General features: G+C 33.7%; 1 protein-coding gene across 10 annotated transcripts; it reads right to left on the bottom strand.

The window, feature by feature from the left end:
* Window positions 1-5: 5 nt before the first annotated feature.
* Window positions 6-26,602, bottom strand: LOC126925204 (axotactin). 10 transcript variants are annotated; one of them, XR_007713840.1, is made up of 29 exons: window positions 22,507-22,657; window positions 18,435-18,766; window positions 17,776-17,933; window positions 17,476-17,579; window positions 16,847-17,199; window positions 16,206-16,374; window positions 16,013-16,128; window positions 15,418-15,524; window positions 14,999-15,344; window positions 14,208-14,485; window positions 13,384-13,624; window positions 13,077-13,307; window positions 12,135-12,542; window positions 11,460-11,663; window positions 10,886-11,285; window positions 10,068-10,315; window positions 9,700-9,978; window positions 9,116-9,315; window positions 8,758-9,055; window positions 7,487-7,637; window positions 7,181-7,343; window positions 6,598-6,760; window positions 6,235-6,413; window positions 4,744-5,170; window positions 4,078-4,157; window positions 3,339-3,509; window positions 2,149-2,246; window positions 728-782; window positions 153-283 (listed from the first exon to the last, which is right to left on the bottom strand). XR_007713840.1 is itself a non-coding variant. In XM_050740514.1 (28 exons), exons 2-28 carry the CDS (start codon window positions 18,751-18,753, stop codon window positions 135-137), a joined length of 5,997 nt encoding a protein of 1,998 aa, XP_050596471.1. In that variant the 5' UTR covers window positions 18,754-18,766; window positions 26,348-26,602; the 3' UTR covers window positions 6-134. The 10 variants fall into 10 exon arrangements, 9 of the variants coding, with proteins under 9 accessions (XP_050596471.1, XP_050596473.1, XP_050596469.1 ...); XM_050740514.1 differs by lacking the exons at window positions 2,149-2,246; window positions 22,507-22,657 and adding an exon at window positions 26,348-26,602 and having other exon boundaries at window positions 6-283; XM_050740516.1 differs by lacking the exon at window positions 2,149-2,246 and having other exon boundaries at window positions 6-283; window positions 4,123-4,157; window positions 22,507-22,659.
* Between the last annotated feature and the right edge of the window lie 576 nt (window positions 26,603-27,178).

The raw sequence follows: 27,178 nt of genomic DNA, 5'->3' as shown, positions 1-27,178 counted from the left end.
AATCGTTATTGTATGTATGTATATCGTCACACATATGGATTCTTTTATTTCGTATTTGTTTTGAAATTAGTTATGCTCGCGTATACAATGCATATGGCGTGAAATAAAAAATTTTCGTATATATTCGGGAAGCATTAATCCAAAGACAATACTGACTCAACGGAATTTCTATTTCTTGATTGATATTCTCCAATACCAACATAGTTCAGTGGACATCCAAATATTCTCCGATTGTCCGGTAAATAGATTGGTTGTAGATTGAAAATGAAACGCCTTGCAGAATCTAGAAAGGTACACGTAAAGATTCTCAAAGTAAGTAATATATTAGGAATAAATATTAAACCTGTATAATTGTATAACAATCGACCAGAGCTTCCGAAAGAAGCTTACTTCTTGGGGGAAAATTATACTTTCTTATCTTCTTTAATTGTAGTATTACACGAATGTTGCTAGATTAAAATATATTTATCTTTTTGTTCATATAGCGTATATAACATCTTTTGGTTTTGTAATGATATATCAATTAGTTTATAAATTTATTAAAAATGACAAGTTAATATTATATTTATTTTTTTATACTTTTAAGTTTTAATTTTCTAAGGCAATAAACTGTAAAAAATACAGTTTATTTAGTTACGGAATATGGAAACAGGGACAATGTTTTTTTTTATTATATTGTTTATTAACACATTATAATTTTCTCGCAAGTAATTAAGCTAATACTGACCTGCAGAAAAATTTTTGACTGTCGTTCGTTGTCCAATACCATTTAGCGTGATGGCCTAAATAAGATTAAACTTGTTTTAAGTAATTTTCAACTTCGATATCTTAGATAGAAAAAATATTATTTCGATTTCATTCCAAGTAACAATGGAAGAACTTAAAACAGGATGAAAGTCGCTGTAGAAATTATGATAAAAATATTTCTTTTAATGCAACATGCACTCAAATGTACTGTATCGATCCTTCTCCCATTATACTTATGATTCATGCAATATTGATTGATGCATCTTTATAATTTTAAACTTTTAGATTACTTTCCTTCTAGTTAATTTTTAAATTTTCATATTATTTGTCGCTGAAAATTGGTAAATACGTAGTTTCATTCATGCAATTGAATATCTTTTTCAAATATTTTCTTAAAGTTCATTATTTATTAAAGTTCATCCTTACTTACTGTAGTTGTAATATTGTCTTTTTCAATTTTTATAAAAAAAGAGAAAATTATCGAGAAAAAGAAATTTACTTGTTGAGCACTGTAATATTTATTTCATTAATTCTTATAATATTCCTTTCTTTATGTATGCAGATTGTATCACGAAATACATTCTTGGCCCGCAACATAATTTATATGAAATTGAACATCATTATAATGTAATGATATTCTGTACTTAATATATAATTATAGAAAATTGGGTTAGTATACAAATCTCGTATAGGGATTTTTTGACTAAAGTACTGCTAGATACTTTTTTTACTATTCTCTTTGCTTTTTTCCTATTAGTTATTCTGCAGTCTAATGAATATTAGTGACTGTTATATGTACGTATATCTCAATAACAAAGATATTTCGATTCAAACATTGTTCCTGATGATAGGCGAACACATACGTTTTTGTTTCAATAAAAAAAGGAGTAATAAATTTTCATATGTTATGAGCTAATATAATAAAAATGCAATATACGCTGTTGTGCAAAAATTTCCAGATAGATTTTTCACTTTATATTCCAAAAGCTATACCTAAAAGAATTTTAACTAATACTGGGTATGATGGTATAACAAGTAAAAGATTATGACATAGTTATATAATATTAGTTAAAATCCTCCACAATACTGCTTGTGGAATAAAATGAAAGATATATTTGGAAATTTGTACACACCATTGTACACGAAGAGCAGAAAGGACAATTTTTCTTGCAGATAAGTCGCATTAAATCATGCAATATTAGGTATTCCTATGTCATGTAATTCGCATCAATATTTTAAATAAAACATACACACGATGCATAGAAAGATTCACTTTACATCAACTATTATACTATCGTAGTAGGTGAACGGAAATTACTATCTAAGGTGGATAGAATGAAGAAAGCAAACGAACGATCATAAGAACAAACGATGCAACAAGCTTTACGATAACACTGATACCTCTAGGCTTCGTACTGCGTTTTCGTGTCATCGTGTTCGGGATTGCTGTTTAATGAGTCAACACTCTCCTCAACACTTATCCTAGACGAATTTTCCGGCTGAAATTATTATACATATATTTTCGATTATGTTCATCCGCATTCGAAACTTTCGAATTATTCTCGATTTTTTTTTTGTTCGTGTTCCATATGACATGATGATCTAATTGATTGCCGAGAAAATGATGTTTATGTGCGTCTTAGCACTTTTATGGGTATTATGGTATAATTTTCTTTCATGTGTTTTGTGGGTTTACGAGGAGTGAGATGGCACAACGTTTTAGAATTGATTTCCTTAAGGATGTTTTATTCGTTGTTCGTATAACATAATCAATATTGCATATTTATATTTGTATTTATATGTATAAAAAAGAAAGGATAAGGGACGTACATACAAAGCCGACAGAGATAAATAACAAATGTATGATAGATGGATATGAATAACACTGGTGTGTCACATCGCAGCCAGATAATAATGAATATATCCAACAAAATTTGAACACATTTACTTTGTGGTGAAATCGAATCTGTCCTTAAACTACAAATTTTTCTTCATTTTGATATAATCGAGTAGCAGTTTAACCCACCAAGGACTATTTCAGGTTGATGCAACATTTCATTTGTATTTGCTTCGGTTAATTTACATTATTGAACTCTGTCTTTTTATCCCTTTTTGTTTAGAATCTATTTCAATACCATTTCTTCTTATATATAATAGTACGAAGATGAAAGAAATTCAAATATTGTAGTATTACAGTATGGTAAACTTTTCTTAAAACAGGTCTTCTTTTGATACAATAAGCAAATGTGCCTTTGAAAAGTATCTATTATTCCAATTTATACATTTTCTGTACGTTCTGTTTACAAAACGATATTTTTTACATGGATAAGTTAGTTTGTTTATGTTTCTCGATAATGTTGTATCCGTATCCACTACTTGGTCCTTAATGGGTTAACCAACTTATACGAATATCAAAGTAATAAAATCATGAAAATCATTTTTCAACACTTTTCTTTGTTTCTTAATTTAGCTTAGTTCCACGTTTAGTTTGAGATCTTTGAAAAATCGATTCTTGCGATATCGGACCGGATTCGTATTTCAAGGACAAAGACCTATCTGTTCAAGGAATAACTTCTTGATGTTTTTCTTACCGACTTGACAAAATCTTTATCGTCAGTATGTTCTCCTTTCAACTGATGTCTCTCCTCATCATCTGTATTCTGTTCTTTGGAATCGTCTCCTTTTTCTTCTTCTTCTTCCTCAGCCGCCTCCTCTTCTTCGCATTCTTCCAGTTCCGGCTCCTCCTGCAGATCTTCCATCGACTGGAAATCAACGATTCGATGCGTAGAAACCGAATTTATACTTAATTCTTGTACATTTTATCGTATTCTAATTCTTTTATAAATTTTGTTCCATCGTTCCACTCCTTGGAACGTATCGTAAAAAGTAGCATATGTTGTTGAGATATTTAATAACAAATGCTCGATCAGAATATGAAAATTTTCTGTTATCGTCTTCGTAGTAAAAATTAAAAGTTAAGAACATTTCGCAATATATAAACTAAAATTGATTTACTAAGAAGAAAACGTTAATTTCCAGAATAATTCTTTTGTAAAATATTTTTCACGTTACTAGAATTATATAACATTAAAGAAATATCGTGATCAGGTATTCGTTTATTTATTTCGATATGTTTTAAAGTATTTCAAAGCGAGCCTGCAAAGTAGATACAAATACGAATAAAACATTTGTTGCGCATCGATCATGAAATAGTATCAATTTGAATAAAAAAAAATTTTCCTTGATTGACATACTATTGAAAAATCCACTTGGCAAACTGCTTAGAACTTAACATACGTAATTTTTATAAAAAAAAGAAAAAATCTTTACGAATGGATTTGGTTTCGGAGGTTTAGTGATGATGCCTGTATTTACCCCTAGGAGCTCCTTCCTCTCTGGTTCTTCATCTGCTGTAACATATAATTTTAAATAATTTCGAATCTATTTCTACGATAATTTACATTCTAATAATTCTGATTTTCCTATTCTATTTCCTATCCTAATTCTATTTATCGTTATTGAAGACAATTGCTAATTCTCTTAGTAGTCCATCTATGTATAGTTCATCTTCTAATCTTTTCATTGAGCTATTACAATAGAGTTTCGGTTTTCCGAGTCCCGTTTAACCGATGTTCTGTATCGATGAAGAGTGAAAAAGTGTAAGTAGTCAGTAAATAGTAAGTATACGTACGATATTACGTTCAAAATTATTATTGTACTCTATTTTTTTTATTTAGGATGTTTCACAATTATGTTCTTCACACCTTTCAACCAATCAAAATCCTTTCTGTTATTATCAAAGTTGATTAACATTGAAATCCTCGAAAATCATAAAATTCTATATTTAATTTTCTATATTTTTATTGTAAATAAATATATAAAATAAATAATCAAAAAAAAATTTTGAACATTTTACATATTTCATATATGTATTCTATTCACTTTTGCACCTTAAAATACAAATTTGCAGCTTATTTATTACGATCTTAAACTTACCTTTAATATGAACCCTTTTATCGTTAATTAAGTCTTTCGACTCCGCGTTGGCCAGCGGTTTATACTCTTTCGCCGCGGACTTATGCGTGCCATTTGGTCTTTTCTCATCTTCTGTCACGTTCTTGAAGCCTACCGTTTTCACGGCACCAGCTAGTTGATCCGTATACTGTTGAGATTGCCATCTTTGAGATCCGGAGGATGAAAGTACGGGCGAGCCAGCGATCCCGGCTTCGCGTCTTCGACGTCGATCCTTTCTTGCGCTTCGCCAAACTTCATAGATGCAGCCGATCACCGCGGTAACGAATACGCAACATAATGCGATGAAGATGTAAGTACCAGCACCTTGTTCCTCCTGTGTCGCGTCGGAATACTGCGATTTATATAAATTCCTCTTCGGAGGATCCTCCATCCAGGATCTGTTGCGATCCTTTGACATATTTATTATATTAATGCTTATTTTATCTTACTATATTGTTATTTGCTATACCGTAGTTACTATATTAGAATGTCTTGTATCGTCATAGTATGTATTTCGAAGCTAATAACGTGTCAAGCTTAATTGAAAGCTATTGTATCAAAATTCTTTGGTAAGATAACGTGTGCACGTAAAAGTTCATTAATACAATAACTTTCTTCGCAGTTTACATTAACTGGATTTCTTCTACCAATATCAATATTCCATCAACGTTTAACACTTTGACTGTCACGCCGAAATCACATGTTTTGCTCAGGATGCCAAGAGAGTATTTCTATTATTCAAAGCATATAATGGCAAAATAATAATAAATTGATGATATAAGACAACATTCTTCCCCAATGGACCGTTTATCTTATTGGTGGTCACGAATGACCACCGTGGCGCCTTGGTAACAGTTGATAGCGCATATTATAACAAGGCTTCGTTTATTTCAACAAACCATTCGCATTCGTTATTTCGTCGTAAGCAAAACGTCCTGAATATATTGTTGAAACGCGTAGAAGATATTAGTAAACAGTATTTGCTCATTCTCTATATTATAGTAAGGTATGTTCACACTTCTAACTTCAATTATATGATTATAAAGCAGCATTTACGATTAAGTAATTTACTAAGGTATGTTTATAATAATATTTGTAGATTACCCCTTAAAGATATGGATGCAAACACAGTGCACCGTTAGATGCAATATTTGTTTTCATTTATTTTTTTATTGATGTTCTAATAAAAATGTTTAATTTTTTAATGGGGCACTTTTTATCTCAAAGTATCTTCTATTTATCGGTTATATTCAAAATGCCCTAACTGTCAATTTTCATTGAATTTTTACAATTGTAAGAAGTTTAAGCACTCCGGTCACCAATGATCACCGTGGCAGTCAAAGTGTTAATATCGCAGTATCTATTAAAATGGTATGTACCAGAATTCAACTAAATGTGAGTGACTTTCTAAATAAAAAATATTAAAATAATTGCTTTACTATTGACAGTGCTTGATAATAAAAAGTTTCTTACAACGCTATCGTTTCTGGGTGGTTCAGGGCCACGTGGTTCCGTGTGAAAGACCGCGCACTGGGCGCTCCTTACTCCAGCAAGTATCGTCGCCCTGACCGTTTCGCTGCCCTGTTTCGTAAATAGCATATATTCCTCGAGCGGTTTCATGCTAGGTCCCCCGTTGATCGATACCACGACGTCTACAAGAAGAGGGTATCCGTCATTTCGTAATCGCAATGTGGCTGACGATCGTTTTGTCTAACATAAGAAAGACAGTATTCTATTAGAAACCACGGTTCGACTCTTACTGTCGACGAATAAACTGTTATCGGTTTTCGACAGACTTTTGTTTTTCATAGCGGCTTGATTTAACGTAGCACTCACTGCTCAGACAGCCGGTGTATCCCTTGTATTCATTGCCGCTGAATCGAGAATCTGTCGTGTTCAGACCGCCTAGTTGAATTTCTGTCACGCCTGGACTATTGTCCTCGTCTTCTCTCGGCTTCAACACTGGCATTGGTACCATTTGCACCGGCTGGCGATCGATCTACAACCAGTAAAGGGCATTGTCAATCATTTTAGGAGATGGTATGTCATTCTAAAGTTAAATCTAATCTGTTCTATAGATATTCAACGGTGGATGTTGCAAGGCATTTCAATTTACATCAAATGCGATTTGGTTTAAGTATTCATCGGCGTGTCTGTATTTAGTATAAGTAGTTATTAATATATTGTTTTTATGTATCTAGATAGAAAATTCGAAAGTGGAAAGTTAAACGGAATGCAAGTAACATGAAAAAATATATAAAGTATCCAAAGTATAGTGCTTTCTATAATACTTGATAGGTGAATTACTATTCTACCGAATATATACTTCTGTAATTCTCAAGAATATTAATTTGCATAAAAATGCTCAGTCTACTTGTAAAGCTGGAAAAGCTTTAAAATAATAGCAAGAATAACACACCAGAAGCGTGGCCGTATTATTATCTCGAACATAGTAAATGCTGTGTCGGTTTCCATTTGCGAAGCTTCCCGGACGTAAACGTACTTCATATACGGAGCCTTCTCTGTCTTCTTCAAAAATCAGCCCACCTTGTGACGACAAGGCAACCAGCAAGTAGTAGTTTCTGAAAAAAAAAATCTTTCAAAAGACATCTAGGATTCAAGAGCGATTTCAGATCGTGATTAGCATTGGAACGAATTTGAAATATAAAATATATTGATTGATAGTGTACGGATTAGAAACATAGAAAAATGACGAAAAACCTACTTATTTTCTGTTTGTAAAAGTAGAAGAACCATGGTATGTTGTTGAACATCATTAGTTGAGAATGCTAATTGAACCTTCACTTGGTTCACTTTGTCAACTGGGTCGAACTCGCGCTGCAGAACACTCTCGCCACTAAAGTCTGCTCCCTTTTCTAACAAACAACGCAAATTTTGTACTATTGAATTTGATAAGTTTCAAAATCCTCGTAAATCTCTAGAGAAATGTAATAATTTTCAAATGTAATAGTTGATTCTCAGTGTAGCAGAAATTATTTTTTCAAATTATTTTTATTATTATAATTTAATATTATCTAACACAATTTATATCTTTAGTATTTAGATAATCTATGAGTTGTTCAAGGTCTTATCATTTGTAAATGAGCGATGACTTTATTTTTCAAGATTGATTTTATTAAGTACAATCGCATAAAACTCTAAGTGACATCATCTTTTTATTGGTCTAATTTATTTTTCAATTGGTCTCTGTATCGTTATGGGAAGTGTCGAAAGAAGGTTGCATCGAAACATAAGAACACGTTGTGTATCTGCTAAGATAAATAAAAGAAATATAAATAAGAAAGAAAGAATAAATATTTAAGAAACATAGATTTCAGATCCTATCTATCGTATCTTTATGTATATGATTTATTTATTAAAAGCACATAATATTTTCTGGTAAGACGTGCATTGTATCCAAATGACTAATTAACATTTTAAACGTTTCATGTGAAAACGTTTTCTATTAACACGCGATGTTTTCTAACCTTGACGCAAATGAGTTTTAGATCCAAGTTTATTAGAGGTTTCTTTCTTGTTTACTTTAATGGATACTGCGTGCAATATTCGTAGATGAGATATCACGTGACATTATGTCGTTCACGCGATCTCTTTGAAGATATCTCGCGTGTCTATTTTTCATATTTTAATATTTATAACTAATTAATTAAATGTTGTTTCACATGAAAGAGAATTTCACATAAAATTTAAAACACTTGTCTTCCTACATTCAGCATCGTTTTCTACGTTTTCTAATTTTTCTATGTTTAATTCCTCTCTATTAACGAAAGAAACCGAATGAATTATTCTTTATTGAATGAAATATGAGAAATGTTATAAACAATTTATTCTATCGATGGATTCATTCTAAATTAATATATACAATATTTTAAAAAGAAGCAAATCCATCATTGCGATCGAATAAATTAATCATTGTACTAGGTAAATCTATTAAAAAAGCTTTGAAAGAATATACTTAAAGCAAAAATATCTCACCATCAGCGCAATGTTCCCCAAAGTACGACGTTAATTCACAGTTACAAGAAAACTCCTGTCTTCCAAAATCTTCCGTACAGGTTCCGTTGTTCTTGCACGGGGTAGCGTCACATTTCATCTGACAATTAGGTAGCACTCCTTTGCTACCCTCATGATTAGCCTCGTTCGCAAGGCTAGGCAAATCAACTAGATATTCTCCGATCATCAATCCACGAAGACAGCCGACATATCCCTTAATTTGCATATCTTCTTTGCCGAACCTCAACAGATCATTCGAATCGAAGCCTCCTAGATTCACCTATGTAAGATTTTTGATCATTGCATACATTCGATTCAATTTGAAAGCCTGAAATCTCACCTGAAAGTAATTGCTGGGCGGTGCTGGTGGCCTCTGAGGTGCCAGTACTTCCTTTTCAGGATTTATCCAAGGTTTATTCGAGTACGTGTCTAGCAAAATTGGAGTGGCGTTTAGGGTAGAGTTGTACTCGTTCACGTGAAGTGTCGTTGATTTTTCGTTCCGAATTATCGCGATTTGGACCGAAATTCCTGTGTTCACACCTGGAAGATGCTTGTACGTTATATATTGCTATGTTAAGATATAAAATATTATAAATTACTGGCTACAATATTATAAATTATTACAAAAAGTATTGGAACACTACTGTATCTATTATAGCCTTTATATGCTAATTAGTTAATGCAAAAAATATAAATGTCAATAATTCAAATATATTAATGTTCGTATTATTAACAGTATTTTCATACGACTACAAAAAATTGATACTATGAAAGTGAAATTTTAAAATAAGGTAATTTCCTATGTTACGTCTATTAAAATAATTAACAGTAAGATTGGGACAATTTAATGACTGCAGCAGGTTCAATAAAGAGCCCAAAATATTTCTGAAATAATATTCCTAATAAAATATCCCTTTTAATTACCTGGATATTCCACGGTGATGTTCTTAATCTCATTCCCAGCGTTGAACAGATACACTATACTGGTGCCATTCGAGATGTAAAGATGAGCAAAATTATTCAAATGATCATTCGCATACAAGATTAACGAATGAGTATCATAAGTCCTCAAGTTGATCAGAATATTTTGTAATAGTATACTCTTCAATATTACTGTTTCTTCGCTTTCTTCGTCCTTACCAAAATAATTCTTTTTGAGATACGCACCTTGGGAAGTGAATGTCAAGGCCTTGTTGTTTATATCTAAATGATCGATAAAACGAGAATCGAGAGATAAAATGTGGAAATACATAAGAGACAGTGAAGATTTGAAATTGGGTGCAGAAGCTTACTCGTCTCGCAATAGGTGCCAAGATGAGCCCATTTGTTCTCGCAGACGCACTCGAAGTTGCTCCACAGTTCTACACATCTGGCACCGTTCTGACACTTGTTAGGTTGACAGGAGGGTTTGCAGTCCTTTATGATCTCGGATAGGTGGACCGACATGTAGCTGTGAATGTCTAAAATCTCCCCATTCACAACCAAACCACGGAAACAGCCGATGAGTCCTTGGCGAACTGAAGAAGTCCTCAAGTGTTCTCTAAGAGACGAGAGTGGGTTTTTATTCTTTTATTTTGGCCAAGTCGTTGAGGCTACGAAGATATTTTTCATTTTTGAATGGAATTTCAAATGACGATCAATCCTAATAGTTTCTAATATTTTCTATGTCCGTAGCCTCATTTTTCTATTATGTTTCTCTAATTCTTCTAATATTTTGTTCTTTTAATTTTTCGGATATTTATTTCTCTATTAGTGTTTAATCAGCGTTGCATCACCTGGGAGATTATTAGCGAAAATGAGAGAATATACTATACACGAAAGACTAACACAATACATAATTCGGTTTCCACGATAAGCATTAATTATTCGTGGATTTTGTTATCTTCTAAGGTATTTTTGAGAAAGGTTTCTAATTTTTCTACAGTACTTTGTTCTTCCTCTTTTTCTCAATCTTCAAACATTTCTAATAGTTTATAATATTTTACTGTTTTAATATTCAGTCTCATTTTCGTAATGTTTTTAATATCCATAAACCTTTCGTTCTTTAAATATTCCTATATTTCTCTTTTTTTTTTTTTTTAAAGAAGATACTTTAAAAAAGAATACTCACGCGGTGGCTCCGCCAATAAACATAGAACCTTCGAATGGCCCAAACTCTTCTTCAGGTAACAACTCAACCATTTGATAGTCGGTGTTGATCATGAATCTGACGTGATAATCATTATAGTCGATCCAGATTTTCTGCCAGTCGCCATTGTTCAACTTTCTTATGCTCTGCACCTCCAATTCCCTGATAGTACCAGTATTTAGAGTAAAGTTAAACGTCAATCGAAATTCTGAAGTCAAAGCAACCATGAAGGATGGATAATTGCTTCTAATTGGTGGTTGATAGAGAAGAATGGCCTTTTCTCCAGTTGTTCGAAAACTGAATGCTATATCTCCTTTCCTCCAACCAGGCACTTCGATGTATGATTGCGAGGTCGTGAAAGTGACGACGTATTTCTGTGTATCTAAAAATTAAGGAATGTAATAATTAACGATAATTAACAATTCTCGAGTGCGATCAAATTTGTAAATCTACGAATCAGTGTGGAATGTAGAAGATGCGTCATGAGAGCAATTGAATCTAAAGAACCAATTGCTCTAAACAGTTTAATTTAATTTGATAAAGAAACATCGCTTACTAGTTTCGACACATTCTAACGGTCCCAAGGTAATTCGTCCCTGTGCATCGTCTTCGAGATCTTTTTGTTGCAAAAACACCATACTGGTGATGCCTAAGGAGTCTGGTCTTTCGTAATATCCTTCGTCAGACAGCCATTTTCCTGCGGTTCCGGCGAGAACATCACAGTTACAGCTTAGATTTGCATCGACGCATGTCCTGTTCACTAAACGTAAATGTGAAATCGATATTTCATTAATATTAATACATTGCCAGCTATATTGATTATTACGGTAATTTCGAATAAAAAATGTAGTAGAACTCTATTTACGAAAGTTTCATTTCTACATAGAAGATACGAAATATAAAATCATTGTAACGTTTGCTATAATATGAAATCTCAAGTATTTCTTATGATAATTGTTGTTTTACTTCTTTATTTTATGAAGTATAAAAATCACTTTTAATCTCTGTGCTGCATAATTTTTCTAAATAAAGGTTTCTTGTGTCTCGTATAAATCGGAAAATCTCGCGATTGAGATAATTAAAGATAAGATAATTCACCCTGAAACGTTTTATATTATATGGATTCTTGTTAAAATATGGTTTTTATATAATGAACAGAACGCTATAATTAATTACTATATTAACGAATAACGAATAGAAGATAATATTATGTGAAAGTTCTAATACTCACTTCCACAAGGACAGGATCCCCTGGTCACATTTCCTATGTAGTCTACGGTGGTTCCTTTCGAGCTAATGAACCATGTAGCACTGTGCAATTCTAATGGCGCTTTATAGCAATCGTACTTGATGTACTGACTACAGTACAACGAATGTGAGATCAATTCTTGTAGCATCTCTGCAGTGAACTCTCTGTATTTGATGTCGAAAGAAAAATCGGATTCTGCAGTGGATCTAACATCGACTTGTGAGGGCAGATTGTGTTCTACTATAGTCTTTGTCGAGTCCTCGATAGACTGGAACTCGCACTTTACATTCGCTGGAGGGAATCTACCGTTTCCATCGATGTCGATTGTGTAAGCTCTGTCCTGGGTATATCCCAATAACGCTAACTCTTCACAGGTTTTTCTGTATATAGCTGAAATTTTACATATTTTTGTACCATTTTTTACTCGCGTTATTAATTTTCTTACCACGATAGATTATTACGCTGTAATATTAGGTCGTCCGAAAAGTTTCTTTCGTTTTATAAGGAAATAATGGATGCAAAACATTTTCCGTTTTATATTATTTTATCGAATTACGTATGATCCATTTTACTCTATCAAAATAAAGATCACAACGTTCGACAGATTAGGTTTCATGTTTATATAAAAATGTGTCGTAAAAGACGAATCTGTAAAAGAAAGACACTTTTCGGACAATCTAATAGATTATTACGTTGTTGGCTACTCAGTCGAGCTTCAGCATTCGTGGGAAAGATTAGTTTGTTTAAAAAATTTTAGTAGTCGTAATGTTTGATTATTATTTTTTTCTTTCTTTATAAAACAGAAATTAATACTCTAGCGGCAAAAAATGTATCGCAGCATAGGATGAGATAGTCAAGATTAATTAAAAATACAATTTTTCACGTTATTTCTAATATTTCAAACAAATCTACAAATTTGCTTACTAAAGTGACAATTTTTCCCGATGTAGCCAGTGCCTGTACAGTCACAAGTAATTCTGTCCTCTGTCACCGAACATTTCCCCTGATGTTCACAAGTGTTCGGCCTGGTACAAGGATCGACGAATTGGCAATTATCCAAGGCCACCTCGCCGATCACTCTATCGGTATTGATCACGTGTCTAGGTTCTATTCTCTCGTCGTTCACCTGTATTTCACGCATACATCCAACGAGACCTGAGGCAGAGTGCAACGCGTTATAATTTAACATTCTGGTCACGTAGTTTCTAAAAAAAAAAAATGTTGAATTTACCCGCGTTGCTTTTTCCACTTCCGATGATAACTTTGTCGCCCAATTCGAACGCCATGGAGAAAAGTTTGCTGTGTTTGTTCCGATAATCCACCAGGACACTGAGCTCTCCTCTCGTGTAATTCAATTCGACCGCGTGCCAGGAGGTATTGTAAGGGGGAAATTTGACGGCGGTGGAGACCGTGATGTTCTCCGTTAACACCGGGATCAGTTGAAAGCGAATTTCGTCGTTTATCACGCGCAGCTGATCAGTTGTAAATTCGTAAATCGTAATAGACAATTAAAGATACTGTTACTTTGCGATACTTGACAGTTTAAATTTGATAATACTTTAGAATGTCTTTTTTAACCGAAATTCTATATCGAGGTAGAAGGAAGTCAGCTTGAAATTTTGTTGCATTGGAAGAATAATGCGAAGAATCTGAGCAAACTTTAAGTAATAATGGAAGCTATCGTTTGGATTAAAATTAAAACAGTTAAATTCCATTTTATTTCGAAGGTTCGCTAAAAAACGAGACACTATTATTTATAGAATGATTTAATCTTATAATCTGATACTAAAGACAGCAGGTGTGAAATAGAACTCTTATGGGATTCCAACGAACAAGGTATAAATTTATATAGTACAGTAAAGTTATAGATGATATGCTAAATTTATGTATATAAGTTTCTTTAAGAAAATCGCAGTTTCTTAAACACTTCCCCAATAACTTTATTATACAAGTTTTGCTAGAAAATTTTTCTATAACTTTACTAGAAAAATTTATATTTCTGAACGAATCTATTCGTCTTGTTTATCGTTTTTGAATAAGATGTCCGTAACGTACCTCCCAGTATCCAAGACTACGATTACTTGTCACATTCCCTGACGCGACCACAGCCACCGGTTTCGAACTTTTGAAGTCGAAGCTCAATTTAAGGGAATCGGTGCGTGCTATTGGCCACCAAATGTGGCTGTCCGCAAACGGATACGTTATTGGAATCACATCAACATCTGCCTCGTAATACTCTGGCGCCAATACACCGATATAATGCACCATGGGGTTGGAACGTTTCAACTCATAAATAATGGACTTGTCGTTGAAGAAAACGTACTTCAGCGAACCTGAAACCAATTTAATCGATTTCCATCGATCTTTTGGAGTCGGCATACAAGCGTGTGCTACTGCTATAAATATGCGTCTTCTAAACATATCCAGATCACTGAATTATTAAACAACAGCGACAAGATGTTCTTAGGTGATCGAGTCATGTAAATTTGTTGACACTTAAAAAGGAATGAAATATCAAATATGAAAATCGCTACAGCTCTTAGACAAGCAAAAGTTAACTTGAAAAAAGAGTCGCCAATTTTAAAGAATTTACGGTGCCATTCAAAACATAAATTTCTTTCGAGTAATTGTCCGACCAATTCCCTGTATTACACCTTAAAAAGTTGTGAAAAGTAAATTAATAAAGTGATATATACAAGAGAGAAATTGATATTTCTTAATCGCGTAGCGGATAAATAATTTACAATTCTTTTTAGTGAAAATGGAAATCACCTTGATTTGATATATAAAATTTCAAAGTAATTGGCTGTAGTTTAAGTATTATAATAATTGACAAAGATTCGTACCTGCAAAATTATTATACGACCGAAGGCCTTTCTTCTTGTGCAATTCAGGACCACCGCCAATGTAGATCTCAGGATCGATGATCATATTATAATTCTCGCCAGGAATTTCAAGCACTTTGATTTCATCGTCCAAACTAACGAAAACCAAAGATCCATTATGAAATATCGTTAAATTATTCCAATGGTTCGAGGTGATATAATCGCCTAGCTTCGTCGTGATTTTTGACTTGTGGCCGAAATCTAATGCAACATGAACTGATCCATTCATGATGTATGCTGCTATGTAGTGTGGCGTCCCATCGATTTCACCAGACGCGTAAAATAAAGCCGAGTCGTCCCATTTCGTCTTTAATAAAAGTTAATAGAAATATTAGAGAAATTTCTCTGCTGATGGAGATAAAAATTTCTTTATTAAGTACCTTGAATGCAAGGCTTATCCTGTTCACAGACGAGTGAACTCTGTCCTTCCAATCGTAAACGCGGAACGAGACGTATGAAGAACCTCTTAATGTTAAGATCGTGGCCGCTGAAATATATCATTCTTTTATACAAGATGTATCAGAAAGTTTGGACAAAAGTTTGCATCTAAATCCTATATGTTAATCTTTCGTAGGTAAAATATATTGTTTACGTTCATATCCTAGTGACACGGTCAATAATTAAATTAAATATATGAAATTCTTTCGATTCTTCGAGAAATAAAAATTCTGTACGATTATATTTCATGGAAATAAAATTTTATTATGTAGTATCGTGGATAAATGGCCATGAACGGGTGAACCATAAACAATAAATTCTATCTATCAATAAATTTATAGGATTCTATCTATCAATAAACTTATATCCTATCATATAGGATAGAAATCATTGGAAACTTTAATTTCTAATATTTCTAAATAAATAAAAAATCCTATAATTATAACTATGATCGAATATAAAATTATCATTTTATAAGCGGGTTATTTATTTTCCTGATGTAAGTAAATGACGAAGGACTATTTTCTTTTTACGTACTGTATACATCGCATCGTTCTCCTTCGTACTTCGTCCCAAAGCAGTCGCAAGTTAAACTATTATAGTGGTTCACACATTGGCTCGAGATGAAACAGAGATTCTCTCGTGTTCTACATCTGAAATTTGTTTATCAAGCGAATCATTCGAACATAGTGATAACGATTATCGTAATATATTTCAACGAGTCCCTTACTTGTCTATGCAGCCCTCTTTCACATTTTCGTGCTTCGTGGCAATCAGAGGCTGAATGGGCAACAAATCGCTGGCCGATTTGCCTGAGCTGAGAACCATATCTCTTATGCAGCCAACAAACGATTCTATTATATACTTCACGCCGTGCAGTCTCTCCTCGGAACTCAACCCTAACGAGAATTGTGTAATTCATGAGAAAACTGATTTAATATATTCTACGGTTTCCTTTCTTTTCTAATTCTCATTGTATCAATGGACTATTAGCGACTTAGAATCGGTTGAAATTATTGGCTGAATTTTCCGACAAAATCGTCTTTTCTTTTTCTTAACTTTAGCAACATCTAATTTAAATATTTCGGGACATTTCTTTATAGAGGAAGTACCACTCGTAATATTAAAGTATATAAATTAATCGAATACAAATTACAAATAGGAATACGGAAACTCATTAAAAATTGTACTGTTAACGAAACTTCTTTCAGTGAGTACCGTGTAGGTATTCTTGAAGTTTCACATCTTGATTTTTTAACGCTCTATACATATTATGTACGTTTACATCGTTAAACTCTTCACGCGTAAACTTCGGTTAAAGATATATAATCAGAAATCAGCAAATCAGAAGTAAAAAATAAGTTTCATTACCTCCAATAAGGACGACAGACGCGAGTTCTTCGGACACTCCGTAATTGACTGCGTGCTCCAGAACTTCGAGCGTTGTCTCCTCCTGTTTATCGTCCACCCTGGCGATCAATTTCGCTCCATGGACGTCGATTCTCACCAGAACGCTATGCCATTCGTCCCTGTTCAACCCCTCGCCAACGGTCAGGCTGGTTGACCGCTTTCCGAACACGTGCACCACTTTCAACTGGCCCTTCTCTACGATCACGTACAGAGCATAAGGGTCTAAGCTCTCTGGTCGATCCTTCACGCTGTGGTAGACCAGCAGACCATGGGGTAATTTCGTGCGAAATTTGAAAGATATCTCACGACACAGTCTGCAAATTAGAGCCATATTTAGAATAGTGGATCAGGATTTTCCTATTAAAGTTGATTTCTCGTATTTTTGTGCCAAGAGATTGATAACTCGACATTGGCTTGATTATATAAATTGTTCAAAAGTGGAACTGATCGATCTCATTCTTTACAGATTTCTCAATTTCAATGTTAAAGATACGGAAGAATTTATATACTAATGTCGTTAATCAGTTTGTCCTTCGTGTGATTCATGCGTATAATTTAAAATTCTTTGAAGCATAGTTAAGATTACTCACCGAAGTTGAAAAGGTTTTATACCGCTACCGTCCAGCTGAATAAACGTGTTACTTTGCGCGAACATAAAAGTCTTCTCGTAGCCAGACTCCATGAAAGTTAGTTCCTGTCGAGTAATTCTTTGAGTGTACTCTCGTTAACAAATTTGCTATCCTAATTATTTCCTTTGTTAAGCAATGAATTATTAGATTAATTATAGTTAATACCGTGACATTATGAAATATTTGAATTATTTGTCTCAATCAAATTAAATATATTTGTATGCTATATATTTTGAGGCAGATTTAGCGAAGTTAGTTCACCTTTCCTCTTTTGTACTTTGGTACAGGTGGTTTCGTTGGTTCCGGCGGTGCAAACGTTGGTCGTGGAGTGATGGCGGTAGTAGAAGGCAGTGTGTTCGTGGTTGCAGTGCTCGTTACAAATACGTTTCCCTTTGTGATCAAATAAGGTGGCAGTGTATCTAAGAAACCAGAAATTCAGTAAAAATACCACAAAAATTACATTTTCTCTGAAAAGGTACCAAGTTTTTATCAAAATTAAATCATGGAATAATTTTCCGTGGCATCTTTTAGTTTACTGTGTCCTATGATTTTGCGTAATATCTGTCTCTTTCAGGAGACAAACCGTACAAAGATTTTTCTAGTTGATTATATAAAAAAGAATGTGCAATACAAGGAGAAAAAATTTCATTCACATGTTATATAAAAAAAAATTAATCAAACGCCTAAAAATGCATCATTGTAAATTTATAAAATTTCTGTAAAAAATTAATAATTGAACATATTTACTATTCTGGTAGTACTGGTGTTAATAGAAGTCTACTATCTCCTTTTTTTATTTTTGTATTCTTATACTAATCGATTTGTACCTTCCAATTACCTCATCTCTTTCTACTACATTATACAATCACGATATTCAAATAATTGAATAAATGACAAAAGTAATCAAAGTATTTCCTTACGTTCAGGACCACCCACGCAATGGTAAAGACACTCAACTTCCGAATTGAAACGATTCTCGTTTCCTAAGCAGCCACCGTAAAGAAAAGTCCTGCATTTCCCTTCAGTCTTGATGAACGTCCATTTCTGAACGTTCTGCTTGCATGGTCCTGGTTCAGTTTTCACGAGACACCTGTCAGGAAACGTCCTCTTCGTGGTAGTGGACGTGTCCATTTCGTTGAACAGATCGATCTCTGACGAATCTGTTAAATTCGCTGAAACGATCGCGTAAACGTATGCCCAAACGAGGATTCTGAAGATCCATCTTTTGTGGTCGATCATCGTTGTTTTCTTGCTGAAAAATCGAGCAACGTTCAGCTTGTATTTCGTGTTTTATTTAGAGGATGCTGTTATTATGGATTGTTGAAGGCAAAAAAGGTTTCGTATAGAGAATGTTGGATAAGTTAGGATAATTCCGGAGTTACTTTTATTAGTTTCTACAGCTTGATAATTTTTAGAAATAATTTTTTTTTTAATAAGGAAAATGTGAAAGAGAGAACAGAGTGCTAGAATTTTGCAAAAAATATTCAGTAGTTAAAATAATGTTGGTATCATTTTTATACATCTATCGCATAACCGTTTCTAGGAATAATTTTTGGGAAATGTGAACAGTTAAACAAATAGTTTCAACGAGAAATCTAGGATTGTTATTGGTAGATTTCAGATGTTTGTGCATCTTAGTTTTAAAGGTGCAAAAATGCACAGAGTGCATGGTATAGCAAAAATCATTGCTGAAAATTTCGTCTTAAAAAGATCATGATGTTACTTTCATTAATTAAAAAAAAATGCTTAGTAACTATTTTTAGAAAATAAGAATAGTATCAGGCAAGAGAGCAGAGAGTTAATTTTAATCAAGAATGTGGCACCATTATCAACGACGATTTCCGAAGTGAAGAAAATTTCGAATGGAACGTCTATGAGTTAAAATATTTGTATTATTTTTATCGATCTATCTAGTTTGCCAATCATTTTTTGGAAATGCAGAAGAATCGGTACTTAATTTTAAACAACGATTTAAATACATACGTATTTCAACGAAATCCAATTGATCCATATAAAACTAAGCTCACTAATTCCATCAATATTAATCGTTCAATTTCTGAAGAATCTAAGAATCTAAGAATTTAAGAATCCGAAGAAATGAAGAAAATTAAGAAATTAATCTACCGTGATACCAAAATTTAAAAAATGTAGTTAATTAGCGCGGTCACTGAATAGTTGAATTATGGTACATCAGTTTTACTCTCAAATAAACGGTCGAAAAATTTCAATTAAAAACCAATCTCAAATCCGCACTTCCATCGACAAGGATCATTAATATCAATCTGGACTGCTACTCACACCTGACACATTGTCCCGGAAACTCAACTTAATTGTACACTCTAATTAGTCCTTTCTTCGGTTTTCACCGTACCACACACTTTCCTAGCCACCGCTCTCAACGGCACTCCTCCGCCCATAATTCACATAAAAAATCCAACCGAAAAAAATCACTTTCGAAGTAGGTTTCTCCCGTACCCACATCCTCCAATTTCATTCTGCACGTTTCACGTTTTGAATTGTGTGGTCGTTTCGTGGAAGAAGAGCAAAGCGCAAGTACGAAGATGGGAAAAGAGGAAAAGACGAAGTTTAAGGATCGAGCAGATCGGCGAGATGCGGTCGGATCTCACGTGCTAGGCCGGTCTGTGACAGTTTTCTGCGTCCAAACATTGAGGACGCACGAATCTGCGTACCTTGATGTGCCGTGGTCCAAACGAGATCGCGACTAGCTAGAGGACAGGATGTGACGTCAGAAGGCCCCCGGCAAGCACGACGGCGGCTGCGAGTCAATTGTCTTCTTTCGCACTGACACACCGATAATCTGATCCCACACGAACGACACGCGTGTGCACACGCCGCCACGCACCGTCACGGCCCGGCCACGATAAGCGTCTCCTCCTCTTCTTCGTTCGAACGCGACACTCTGCCACCTTCTCGATCAACGACCAGAGACGCTCTTACAATGCCACCTTCTTCGTCGGCATCGCGAACAGCCGATCGCTTCGAGATGATTCCAGTCGCTTCGAGGAACCCGCCGCAAAGATTTTCAATCGATTCACCAACATTGGTAGAGGGATAAACACGAGAGGAGTACAGTTTGTCCTACGAGAGCGTATTGACGATATCTCACCGAAAATGAATATATTTGTACGAAATTTAATATGCATTTTAATATAGATCTCAGCAAAAGTTGATATATTTGTAAATAATTTAGTATGGATCGATAGTACATTTAAACTATTAATACGCTTTTAGTTAATAACGCGTCCAATTTTCTCTGTTATCGATTGGCAAATTGGAGAGTTTGGCAAAGTTTCGCCACCCTTTCTATTCATTTTTCAGCCTGCCACAGATACGGATACAGGTAGTACCCTATGTATTTTACGAACGCGCATTATTAGAGCTTTTGACTTTAAAACATCTTTCAATTTGAGCTTCGTAATACCAAACATTTTTTTGAGATCGGCATCGGATGACTCGGACGATTAGTCCAACGCAGTGACATTGTGGATGATCGCTTCAAACGTATGCAGCACTCATTTCGAAATATTCAGGTCTTTTCAATAATGTAGACTTTAAACGAAATTGAAATATTATAAGACAAGGCTTATTCGATAGGATCTCGTTAAATATAAACTCGATCTTTGTCTCATTAGATATAAACTTTCGTAAATATCGCCAGTACGCCACTCTTGCGGCACAGACTGTATTGGGTGGAGTTTTAGGCTACGATTAAGGCGGATGCATATTTCGACGACTTGACGTTCTGAGGAACTCAATGTGTCGACGTAATCGACAATTTATATTATTTTTATTATTTTCAATAATTAAAAGTATGTATATAGATTAGTATAAGTGTACGTGTCGTAGTGTTCAGATGTTTCGTTCGTCAGAACGCCAGTTCGTCTGAATACATATTCGCTGTAACTATGGCCTTAATCGCGAGCACTCGAATGTAGATGTTTGTTGGTGTTGGGTGGATGTTTGTGTGATGTTAGTTTCGGTCGATTTGCTATGATCCGAGTGTGCTTTTGAACGTGTCATTTTTGTAAGTTTTTGGATTTCGAGTTGGAAAGGATGCAAGCAGAAATTTGATCTTTTCGTTCGATTTTTTGTTTGATGAAATTGTTTTAGGACGAAATTGTTTAGGATGAAATTGTATTTTGATCTGCGAGTTATTGAATTTTAAGAAAGAAACAGGGTAGATGTGAAAGAAGCAAGAATTTTCTATTGCTCTTCAATTGTTTGTTTTAATCTTGTTAAACGAAATTGTTATGTTTAACATGGTCAGTGATTTTCGTAATCTCGTTGTCGCAATTGAATCATTTCATATAATAGAATTACGTTTATCTGAAATCCATTAATTGCAGGAAAATTTGATTTAATGTTTGATTAACTAAATCCCTATTATTCGAACAAGCAATCGTGGATAATGGTATGTATAATCAATAAATTCCAATTACACGAAGTACCTACATGGTTCAGATAAATACAATTCCACCATAATAAAACTGTCGTTGATAATCATATAGGGTGTCCCAGTTTTTCTGACCAAACTTTGTTTGCAGGCATAAATAAGAGAAAAATGTTCTATAAGAGTACTGTAACGGACTCGAGATTACTATGATACAAAGCAAGAATAGGTCGACAATCAATGTATTCTGTAACTATTCTGTAGCTATTAATATCGGTATTCGATATTTCAACATGTTCACTGATTATTCCTAGCAGGTACATGTCTCTGACAGAAAGTTTAATTTATGAATTAAAATTTATAAAAAAAGTATTGTTTTTCTAGGCGTTTCAATGCTTGCAAAAATGTGTTAGAAATATTTTATTTGAATTTAGTAGATTAAGAAATTGTCAAGAAATGCCACTTTTCCAAAACATTCAATGTTTCTCAAAATATATTACAAATGGTTAACATAAAAAATTATTGATTATACATATATAGTATACATAATCGAATGTTTCTAGGTTCAATATGAATCGCACCTTGAAGGGACTAAACAGCTGGAGAACATACGAAAAAGTGAATCGAAAGTGCGTCGCTATTCATCTTCGTCTCCATCATTGCCGCCACCTCTTCCTATTCTTCTTCCTTTCTCCTGTCTGTTATTCCACCATCTTCTGTTAATGCTCCTGTTGCTGCCGCTGCCGCTGCTTGTAGCAACTAGACACTAATTTATTAATACCACTCCGACTGTTACACTCTCTTACTCGTCATGGTTTATTGACTTCCATTGCGACCTCGTAACCAACAATACGTTTTCGCATAATCCCTTTATCTCCTTAACCTCTGGTTTTCGTTGGTTTATATTTCATCATTAATTTAAGAGAGAAATTTTCGAACGGTCTAACGTGAAATTTTACTTTTCGAATAAAATTTCAAAAATTATCATGGAAGATTCATAAATGGCACTTTACTCTTTTCGTATTGAATATATTTATGTGAATAATTACAGCGTCAGACTAATGTGCCATTCATATTTTCCGAAATTTTTAATACAGTTTCTTGAATTTAAAGCTCTTTTAAATTTCTAATTTTCTTTACAAGAAAAATAAACTTATATGTACAGCTTCTAGAATATCGTGACCCGAATAAGACTCATTTTAGAAATACCAAAGTTCCTCTCATGAAACCATTTAATGCACCTACGAATAAATATGGTTTCAGTAGATTTAAATACCAAGATTATCGAATTTGAAGCACCAAAATCGAAATTTATCGATTTAAATGGAACTCTAGTACAAAATCCTTACGAACATTAAGATTGACAAATGACAACAAACTCGGGCCTCGGAATTGAACAGAACATTTTTGAAATTTCATTATTAGCCTACTGATTTAATTTCGTTACTAATTGTCCGAAGAAACATTGACGCGTTTCACTTAAATAATTCAAGAACGCACAAGTAAGGTAAAATCGCATCTCAGGCAATCGAACAATTTAGTTCACGTTCCATATTATTTCACTTGCGAATCACAGTAGGCGAGTTTCTTATTTTGAAACAGCAAGGTAGCAAGCTCTTCATGAACACTCCTGTTGTCCTCAGAAAATCGATATATCGAGCAAACCTGGCGAGTAGGTCATTGTAGTGAGCAGGCTTTAAAGCGAAGGCTTCAAGAAAAGGAAGAGAACTCCTGCTCTCCATTTACGTAATGAGCAATCAAATTTCTTACTTCTTTTTCTTCCTTAGAATTCCTGATTAATTAAACGGTTCAAAAATCAATAAAAAATTTTTTTCGAGCTAACCTAGTTAAAGTAGAAGTGGAGTAAATTTAAACTCTTCCTTCATATCGAAATAGAAATAAAAAGTTATCGTATAATAAATATAGTTTCTGACTCTATGACAAAATGTAATATTCCGTAGTAAAGTCATAACACCACACAATAACTACGTTTGTATAATTGATGTAATTTTAAAAGAAGAAGAGAATATCGCTTTCAAGGAAATTTTGTTTCATTTCTTATAAAACCAGGAGGTTCTATTTCTATTATTCTTTTCACTGGTTTCGTTATGTTTTTAGAGAAACTACGTTTAATTTTTCTGAGAAATGATTTCCTCACTTCTTTTCTTTTATGGATATAAACTTGATTAGATTGCAATGAATGAGATTAAATAAAACAAACAAATGGTTGAAAATCTGAATCTTGTAATGTTATATTCTCCATGCAGGGTTGAAAATTACAAAGGCTGAATCAACATGTCTCGAATCTCGAATCTCGAATCTTACGTCGACGATGACAATGTATTTTTAAACTCGACTCAGGTTATTCAATTTCAGAATATTTAATTCTAATTTATATATCCTATGATATCCATCTTATAATGGATAAATATCAGCGATGATAGCTTTCGTCACATAAAATACAGGAAGCATTTTATTCTTAAGAGGTACATAATTTAATTCAAACGGTTGCTGGTCATTTATGATCCACACGATGTAAACTTAGCTTGGTTTAGAGTTAAAAATATTAGAGAATATTGCAAAAACAAATGTAAAAGTTAATTGTTCAAATTTTATTTTGTCTTAGAATCAAGAAGATTGAGAGTATCGTGAAAATGTTAAAAGTCACCTTATCAAGAGTCGTCTTTCCCAGCTCACACGATAAGGAGACGCTTCCCTAAGAAAAGGAATTACACTTTAACCGAACACCTAACGTATCCGGGTCACGAATCAGCATCCACTGAATTCGAATACTATCGTCGTCTCTCGATTCCTCGAATGAAAAGCAATCCATTACTCATAATCCATCTCCACGCACGGGATCAATTTTATTTAAGACCAGAGGACTGTTGCATGACCGGAAATCACGTAGGGCGCTACACCGATCTTATCCTTTGAAGGGAAACGATTTAGGATTTACATAAAGGAAGTTTATCTTCTAAGAGTTGAACGCTAACGCGCATATCAATGAGAAATGATGAATTAACCAGTATGAATCAGTTTGATGTAACTATTGTCTAGGATCATTGCACGTTGCTTCTTTTACGAATAAGAAAATTTTTATGCGGCGGTTTTCATTGTCGCCTCTAGGTTTGTGTAGGCGACATCTAATTCTCGAATGCGTGATTTTTCGAAATATAATAAAGTATTTTATTATGTATAATATGAGAATGCTATAAATTATTTATCTTGTTGGTTGTACAGCACTTTTTAAAATTCTTTGGAGTAATTGTAAATTGTTAGACACTATCAGTTAAATCGTATTATTCAAAAGCAATAATCGAAATAAAAAATTATTCGAAAATTTAAATCGAATCTAATAGAAGACAAAGTTAATTTTAAAAGTAATAAATTGGTTAAAACGATTCGTCATTCCAAACGATTTGCCATTCTTTATTATTATTTCGAATAAAATTTGCTCAAATCTGGCCGCGTCTATGGATGATCCAACAGGTTGATATAATGGAAATAGTAGCACGAGCCAAGTGCATAAGAAGTTAGCGTGATAGCGATAATTCTTTGTGTATATAAAGTTTCCTCAATCGTTGAACTAAAGATCGAAAGTGTTTTTTTAAAGGAAACTGCATCTGTTTGCATCTCGGCGCTGATTCTTATTCAGAGATAGTCTGCTTCATTAACCGAATTGAATCTTTAAGAACGATCTTCTAATTGATGCGATTAATAATCGCTGTGTCGCTCGAGTGCGTTTGTGTCATGCTTTAAAAATGTTCCCCTTCTTTGCTTTACACGCTTTTTCTCCTCTCGTCGAATGTACTGTTTATAAGAAATTAAGGCCAAATCCTTGTAGAACTTCATTTTTTCAGTTAGTCGAATAACAAATTTGAAGATTTTTATTTTTAGCAGAGAGTACAGAAGTGTGCTTTGTCTTTTGAAAAAAGTGTCAAAAGCAAGTATTTGGAAGAGAAAAATATTTGTTTTGTCGACTTTTGAATAATAATTTACACTTTTTCGCGAACCATGATATTGTGAGACGTTTTGTCGCGTCTGAAGACGATTCGGTAGATCGAATCTTTCAAGATTTCGAAATTGTTTCGAAGTTTGTTCATATTAATTTCTCCACCGATTATTACAGATAATTAAGTATCGATAGATTTGAGGATAATTAAGTTCACGTTACCAAATTTTGTAAATAATTCAGTGACATAAATTAATTCGATATTAGCAAATGTCTGCACTTTTGTTTTTAGCAAATTACTGTTATTCGTTTTTTTCATTTTTCTGATGATGAGGGCAGATGACACTTCTATAAATTTCTAAATTAATCATTTCCATTGAATTTCAGTTCCCCCTCCCCAAAAATTATTCCGAAACTAACAACTAATTCTTATCAATATTATCCTCATTCGAAACTAAATTACTTACACGTTCCAAACATAGTCATAAAATCTTCACAAGAAGTCAAAGAGAACACCTTCTAAACAAGCACACCGATCATTGTTCACTCGCGACAGAAAAGATATTATGTTACTAAAATTATTCGCGATAGAAGAATTTTCTGTTATCAGGCTCGTTTGTAAAATTTGTAAAAAGAATTTGTTTGAAACGATATTCTGTCTTTTGGTGTGTCGAAGTGCGCGACGCGACGGAATCGCGCTTACGACTGACACATTAACTCATTCTCCAAGCCGCCGTGCTACTACAGGCTTTTCCTCCACCCACGCAGCCAACCGCGTATCAATTGAGGGTACTATCACGAGGTCTAGTTCTGTAGAAGGTGTCTCGGAAGTGTCCAGTTAACTCGTCAGTTCCTTCGTGAAACTCTCTTCAATTGGCTACCAGAAATGTTTGTTGATCGTTGATCATCGAGACTACGAAATATAAACGGTTTTAATATTACCGATATTAATATCTCTAACAAAATTGGCATAATACAATCGGAGATTATTCGAGGAATTATTTAAAAAAATACTTATTCAAATAAAAAAATAAAATGAATAATCATATACATTTATTAATAAAATAATTCAGAGAAAAATTATTTCGCTTTGGTTACTTCGTAGATTTATTGTAGCGTAAGAATTGTTAGAGTAAATGAATATATAGAGTTGCTTAATATGTGGTTACATATGATACGGTTCTATTTCATTTTATTGTACACTAGAAATTTTTCTCAGTGGTTAGTAGAATTTGAAGTTACGATAAAACGAATATTCCAGACTTAATTTTTTAGAATTTTTATCACAGATAAAAGGA

Source organism: Bombus affinis, chromosome 15, assembly GCF_024516045.1.
Source record: "Bombus affinis isolate iyBomAffi1 chromosome 15, iyBomAffi1.2, whole genome shotgun sequence".
NCBI classification, from domain to species: domain Eukaryota; kingdom Metazoa; phylum Arthropoda; class Insecta; order Hymenoptera; family Apidae; genus Bombus; species Bombus affinis.
The sequence above is the reverse complement of the archived record's forward strand: the minus strand, read 5'-3'. Positions and strand labels throughout refer to the sequence as shown.

Excerpts from the sequence above, each read along its gene's own strand:
- LOC126925204 (XM_050740511.1), bottom strand. The coding sequence starts at position 22,535 with ATGTTCTCCAGCTGTTTAGTCCCTTCAAG. Across the intron at positions 9,056-9,115 it reads CGCCCAGCAATTACTTTCAG|GTGAATCTAGGAGGCTTCGA; the intron begins GTGAGATTTCAG and ends AATCTTACATAG. Across the intron at positions 4,158-4,743 it reads TAAAAGGGTTCATATTAAAG|CAGATGAAGAACCAGAGAGG; the intron begins GTAAGTTTAAGA and ends TATATGTTACAG.